Source organism: Corvus brachyrhynchos, unplaced genomic scaffold (genome assembly GCF_000691975.1).
Source record: "Corvus brachyrhynchos isolate BGI_N302 unplaced genomic scaffold, ASM69197v1 scaffold305, whole genome shotgun sequence".
Classification (NCBI taxonomy): domain Eukaryota; kingdom Metazoa; phylum Chordata; class Aves; order Passeriformes; family Corvidae; genus Corvus; species Corvus brachyrhynchos.
The window spans coordinates 970,492-977,664 of record NW_008239284.1 but is presented as its reverse complement, the minus strand read 5'-3'; the positions used below and the strand labels follow the sequence as shown (position 1 = coordinate 977,664).

The following is a 7,173-nucleotide window of genomic DNA, read 5'->3' as shown; positions in this document are numbered from 1 at the left end:
CGGACACGGGGACACGGGGACACCCGGACACGGGGACATACGGACATGGGGACACGGGGACACACGGACAGACGGACACACGGACATACGGACATACGGACACACGGACAGACGGACACGGGGACACACGGACACACGGACGGACGGACAACTGTCCCAGGCTGCTCCCAGCCCCAATGTCCAGCCTGGCCTTGGGCACTGCCAGGGATCCAGGGGCAGCCCCAGCTGCTCTGGGCACCCTGTGGCAGGGCCTGCCCACCCTCCCAGGGAACAATTCCTTCCCAATATCTAATCTAAGCCTACTTTCTTTCAGTCATTTTTTTTCTAATTTCCTTTGAAAACAGGCAGCCCAAGCAGGTGGCTTTGATCTTTCGGACATAAAAGATTAGGAGCAGATTGCTCCAGAGACCTCCTGCAACTCATCCCAGAGGAGTCAGTGAACAAGATAATACTGGTGAAAAAATTAAGGCTGTGTTCAGTCCTATTTTGTTACCAGTTTTTTCACCACACACAGCCAAGTCCCAGCAACTTCCGGCCACCTGCAATCACCCTGGGCAGCAGCAGAATTAGGGCACCTGCTCTTTTGTCTTCCACATTCATTCCAAACAGTTTTCAGCTAATCTCGTTGCTAATGGAGCCCCTGATGTAAGGAACCACTGTCCCTAAATGCTCAGATCAGCAGAAAATTGCAGCCAAACCCACACACTCCTACAAGGACTCACAGCTAAGTCACCAGAAGAGCCAAAGGCAGAACATTATGTCCCTGGCTCTGACATCCCTTTCACTCCAGGTTTAGTGGCCTCCTGGGTGTCCAATACAAGGCAAAGAACAGAAGATGAGACAAAAACTTACCTAGTGCTGGCAGGAGCCTAAGGAAAGCATTCTTGTTCCTCTGTTTGGTGATGTGAAGGATGTAATACAGCCCAATCTCACAGGCTATTCTGTTCTCCTGCAGGAACCTGTTACGGCACAAGCAAAGTTTATTCACTGATAAAGCTAAAACAGATTATTTAAAATTTTAGATCTTTTATTGAAGAGATTTAAAGTAATTTTGGAATAGTTATCAAGTAGGTACAGCAGTGGCTAACCTCAAACCCACTGAAGAGCAGCTACTCAGTGAGTGAGCAGATGGATCATCCCCCCTATGTTCACCACCACGCTCCAGAAACACTGAACATTCAGCACACAGCTGGATTTAACAAAGAATATTTATAATGTATTCATTATAAAAGTGCTATTCAAAATGGGCTCTAGAAGGAGCCCAAATACTCAAAAACTATACAAAGTCCAGTGCTGTGTTAGTCTCCCAAAGTCAAATACCAACATTGTCATAGAGGAGAGTACAACTACAGTATCCCAGATTCTGGCACACAGAGAAGAACTGTGCTGGAAGTTAGTGGAAGATTTGAACACAGCAGAGCACACAGAGGTTCTAATTATCTTTCTGACATCCCTGGAGTGACAGGTTCTCAATCGAGAAAGAGTGGGGGTGCCAAAAATGCCAACTTTATGATTTCAAATAGTGCTCTTCAGCATGGGCATTCAGCACGGTCCAGTGTGCTGCACCCAAAATCACCCAAAACTCAGCTTCCCAAAACTTGGGAAGCTGAACAGAGACACCAAATACTCTCATATTGAATGAGAGCATGGCTATTATGGAAATATTACTTTATGTAGATGAATTTTATTTGAGGAAGCACAATGGAAAGCTGTTTTGTTAAAGGGAAAGTTCCGACTTGATGAATTAGCACTGAATCTCATCCCAGGAAGCCTTTCCTTTAGCACAGGCAGTTTTTCCCTGTCAGTTCTGGCTGGCTCCCTGCTGCTTTGGTGTCAGGTACCTACTTGGTGAAAGCCTCGGGAATGGTGCTGGGGTAGGGGATTGGTCCCTTCTCCTCCGAAGGCAGCTTCTGATCCACAGTGAAGGTGTGGTCATCCACCACAAAGGACATCAGCAGGGGCAGGAACCTGGTGATCAGCTCAGCTTCCTTGGAGGGAGGGAAAGACAGAGGGAAGAGAACAAAGCCATCATTAATCACTTCATGCCACCTAATGGTGCCGAAGTGCTCTAACAAAAGCCAGGCAGTGTGAGGAGCCTCACCCCACACTGAGGAAAACCAGCGCACAGACATCCAGTTCCAGCCAAAATTCTTGAATAATTCACTTCCACATGTTCCATGGTAATTAGGAAAACTCTGCTTCATCTCACTACAGAAATACTCCTGCTCAACCCCCTTCTTTGGACAATTATGCAGCAATTCTTCTGAGAGGCCCTTCCCAGCACTGCTGCAGCCACGAGATGTGTTCAGGATGACATCAAACTGCTGATATCAACAATTACAGACTCCCAGCATGGCCCAGGCTTATTTGTGGTAACACAACCACAAATAAATCAGATTTTAAAGACAGATTCAGAGACTCCCTTTGGAAAGAAACTCAGCATTTTTCCTTAGAGTTCATGAGAGAACGCAAATCACAGCAGTACCTTCAGAATTACTGGTCACTCTCACTGCTGCAGTTCCAGTGTTAATGCACACCCTCCCTGTGGTGAATTTCAATGTGCCAGCAGCCAGGAATAGATGTATTTTGTCCCCCTAGGTAAACATTTACTGCTTTATAGTTCAGAACAGAAACAGCAAATTCCTCCTGAGGAACAGCCCTGCTGTGCAACACCAGGGTTGGCCCTCATGCTCTCAGCTGAACTCCACCAGAGATTCCTGTCACACTGGGAAAGGATTTCCAAAGCATGGAAAAGATTCCAGTCAAATGTGGCACTACACAAAACTGCTGTAACAGAGAGCTGGAAGGGAAAAACCATTTTTCTTGTCAATGAAAAGCTTCTAAACTGCTACCAGAGTTTTAGACCAGTCCTGGAAATCCTGCTTTCCTCATGCAAGACGTGTTCCACGAACCCACCGGTTGTGTACAAGACTCCAGGAAAAATGAGAGAGCAATGAGAACCAGTGCAGTATCTAACAGAGGTACAGGCTGATTTTAGAACAGTAAGGACCATGGAAATAAAAAAGCAGGTAAAGGAAGCTCGCAGCATATCCACTGCTCTGTCACCACTGGTTTGTTCCCAAGAAAGCTCTGATGAGACATTTGGAGAACAAATGTTAAATCAGGAATGCAATAAAATAATAAACAAGTCTAAATTTGATTCATTGTGTTAAAATTCTAAACATCAAAAGGGCTCACCATTTTTGGTTCCTTGAAGACTTGGCTGTCAATCATGTCCCAGGCCCCCTGTCCCAAAGACAGCATCCTAAGGAGCAGCAGCAGATCTGGGCTTTCCTCGAATTTTAAGGGGAGAAGAGAAACAGCTATTTTGATCTTCCACATGAGATATTTATTTGGAAGTAGTGGTTTATATTCAAAGCTGTTCTGGATTAGCAGCTTTAACCAACACTGCTTAAGGCATTCAGTTCTTCAAGTTAATTGAAAACTGATCCTCAAATGGGCATCGAATAACTGACACACCTGAGGGTTTGTGGGGGGTTGTAAATTTAAAATGCACCAGGAAGTTTGCAGTCATCTGAGCACATCTTTTTAAAATGTGTCCAGCCCAATTAGTGCACTAAAATATATCGTGTGACAGGACAAACCAAGTCATCTCAGCAGAGGAAAGGAGGAGAAAGGGTGTGTAAGAATGCCAATGGGTTTTTTTGTTTGTATTGTGTCCCGAAACCCAAACGATTTTCAGTCTTAAACTGTCACAAGGAAGTTATTCCATGCAACAATAACATTTAACGACTCAGGGATAAACCCAGCAATGGCTCCCGTTGTTCAGACACCTGTCAAGGTGCCCTTCTTTAACACTTCAGCACCTCCTGCAGACTCCACTTGCAGGAACTGTGTTTTAGCTCAGCCACCAGACCAGAACAGTGCAAACAAACCCACGGCACTCACTGTGGCAGGAGAAAGGTGCTGCTGTCAGACAAACTGATGGAAGGACAAAGCAGGGAGGCACAGATTCTACACATTATTCTGTATTTGCACAGCTGCCAGGGCAGAATGAGCCATGCAAAGAATTTACAGTCAGTTTGGAGAGTTCCAAAATGCCCATGTCCAAACAGCTCCTGCAGAGCTCTGCAAATGCACAGGAATCATGTTTCCCTTATTCCAACTGATTATCTGGGAACTTAAGGAGACTTGGACAGCGTCAGTCCTTCCCTGATGGCTGCCAGTCAGCCAAGACCACAGTTCAGGTTAGGCACACAAGCTGCAGTGCTTACCCTGGGTAAGGTGTCCTGCCCAACGAGGTCTTGCAGGTGCCTTATGGTGCTCAGGGCTAAGGTGTTGATGGCAAAGGGATCACACAGGATCATTGATAAGTCCCTGAGAAGAAGTAAAAATCAACACTTGTCACACATAACCAACAACCCCATTGTACAGATCCATACCCAGCTGTGTGCACCTGATGAACCTTCTCCTGCCTTGCAAAGAAATAACATCCATGGCTGGTTTTGACTTGGAGGAGCACAAAAACAATTGCTGAGAGCCTTCTGCACTGAGATCAAGCACACAGCCAGCTGAAGCCCTGCTGGGACACAGCCCACAGGCAGTGGAGCTCTGGTGGCCCCAGCATTTTAACCTGGCAGGTTTTGACCATCTCCAGAGTGCTGAGGACAGAAAAGTCTCAGAGGCCTTGGAAAAACAACAGGTAAAAGTGATTCTCAAATAGTTTAAAATACCAATGGACAAAATCTGAAAGTACCAGCTAAATAAAATACTGTGAGGGCACCTTCCAGAAAAGTAAGTGTGGCAGATCACAGCAGGGGTGTCATTTGGAGCTAATGGAGTACTTTAACTGACAAACACCACCAGCCCATTTTCTCTGGGTTTAAAGCCAGACAAGACATTCATAATAAGTTATTCTGACTCCCTAACAAAGGCTCTTGAATTTTGTTATGAGGCCACAGGGGAGACTCAAGAGTGGCAAGTGAAGCAGTGCAAGCTCTGCCACCAGGATGTGCTTGGCTGTGCCCCAGGGCACTGGGGGATGTTTGGGATGTGACTGCACAGAGGGGCTGCTGGAGGTTTGCTGGCTTTAGGGAAAAATTAACACCTTCAGCACCTGTCAGACGTTGAGAGTGCCAGGAACCCACTTTCACTTTCCCAATGAACAGCCCAAGTGCCTTACCCCAACACCTGTTCTTGTCCTTTCTTCACTCCATCCAGGAATCCTTGCAATTCCCGAGCTCTCTTGTTGTCCACGAACTTCTCCCGAATGCAGGCGTCGAGGCACCAGGTGAACTGTCACCAAATGGAGGGAGCTTTATGAACCCATTAAACCAGCAATAAAACACGTGATGGCAGAGAAAACAGGCTCAGAATGACTCCCCAATATCTGGAATTAAGATGCTTCATTAATGCACTTAGGCATGGTACCACACTGGTCACAAACACAGGGCTCAGAAATGCCAATATCCCAAAAGGAGGTCAGGAATGCCCAGGGAAGTTAACCTGGGGTCACTTTCTGCCCTCCCAGGAAAGGCATTCCCTGGGAACTAAGGAGCAGGCATTTATTCAATCCACCACTGCCCTGCACACCTGTGGATTTACACAAGTAGGAGACTGAGAAAGAAGCAGCATCACTTAGAAATACAAATTTGGTTTATTTTGGCCATTGCAATAGCACTCCCACTCTCTAAATAAGGGGATATTGACAGTGGAAGTGCTTCTGCTCTAGAGCTGTATTAGTAAACTATTTTTTAAGCATAATACACAAGGCTTTTTCAGAGAAAAGCCTTGTTCCAGGTCAGAGCGATGCTACCATGAACAAGGGGCCAGTGACAAGATCCTGCTATGACATTAACACATCTGTCACCTCCCAATACTTGAATAGTTTCATGTGTCCTTATAATTCAATATCCAAAGTATTCACTGTTACACACAGAATTTACTGACAGATGGAGCATATCCACAACTGGGAGGGAAGCCTGGAGTAAGAACCTGGGGCAAGCTGATGGTTTTTATTATTTCTGCAGCATCTACACAGATTAGATGTCGGATTAGACCTTGCTTTTAACACTGCCAAAGTTCCCTAAATTTGAATGATTCATGGGTTATGAAATGAAAGCAAACTACTGCTTAACCAAGATGAAATTTTCACCTGAAGGTCCAAGGAATATAAGATGACATTTAGGTTCAAGGTCTGAATTCTCTTTACAGGAAGGACTCATCTTCTCTGGGCTTTTTCCAGAAAACTCTCCATAAATACCCCCATCTGTCCCACATGATTGGTACCTTGTGACAGGGGTCAACAGTGCAGATCTCACTGATCTCCAGGTCATGCAGTGACATGAGGAGCTCTGCCCTCAGCGTGCAGTAATGGACATTCCTGGTGCGAAGGAACAACGTCCTCAGGAACTGCAGCACCATATCATAGAGCTTCACGTTCTTCCCAATCATCTGGGTCAGCTTCTGCACCACCTGAGCTCAGGGTGGAAGAGATGTGGGCTCAGCACCAAGAGATGCTCTCATTTCACACACACACAAAATTAAAATTAATTCTGTTACGTGATTTACCAAGACTGAAGCATCTGCAGGGACATGAGGTCCTGAAAAGGAACTGTTTACTCCAAGGCTTCCAGTAGCATTTGTCCGAGAGACATTTACCAAACCTTCAACAGCCACAACAGGTTTTTATCTCAACCCACAAGTTCCTGTCTTTTACCCTTCTGATTCTCCCCCCACCCCCTCAGGGGGAGTGACCGAGTGGACGTGTGAGGCTGAGTGCCCAGCTGGGGCTGGTGCACAACTCTACAGTGCAAACCTGGAGTAAATTGCACCAGGGCATTTACACCCAATTATTTTGAAAGCAAAACAGGCCTAAAACAATCCCTCATGTAACAGATGTGCTGCCCTCTCTTAAATTATGGCTTTACACTGCCTTATAGTTAATTTAATTCAAAGAGGGACTTTTCTGGATGCCAATTAACTACAGCTTTCCATGTCCTTCTCCATTTTCACAAAAAAAAAAAAGCAACTTCAGTTGAGCTATGTCCACTAAAAAAGGTCCCAAGAAAAGAAATTTAACATATTAACATATTCAAACTGATGTGATAGAGCTGAACAGCTGAAGTGTATTAAAGCCAGACTGAACAACAGAGAAAAAAATCTGGCCTTGCTTTTTTTTTTTTTTTTTTGAAGGCCAAAACCACCTTAGAA

At 45.4% G+C, this 7,173-nt stretch overlaps 1 protein-coding gene across 1 annotated transcript in view; it reads right to left on the bottom strand.

The window, feature by feature from the left end:
* Nucleotides 1-7,173, bottom strand: part of NELFB (negative elongation factor complex member B) — a 10,496-nt gene that overhangs the window by 1,816 nt on the left and 1,507 nt on the right. The window contains exons 5-10 of the mRNA XM_008638317.2: nucleotides 6,250-6,435; nucleotides 5,144-5,256; nucleotides 4,236-4,338; nucleotides 3,199-3,294; nucleotides 1,846-1,988; nucleotides 853-959 (exon numbers count right to left, since the gene is read on the bottom strand). Of these exons, the coding sequence (XP_008636539.1) occupies nucleotides 853-959; nucleotides 1,846-1,988; nucleotides 3,199-3,294; nucleotides 4,236-4,338; nucleotides 5,144-5,256; nucleotides 6,250-6,435 (748 nt within the window). The remainder of the gene's footprint in view (nucleotides 1-852; nucleotides 960-1,845; nucleotides 1,989-3,198; nucleotides 3,295-4,235; nucleotides 4,339-5,143; nucleotides 5,257-6,249; nucleotides 6,436-7,173) is intronic.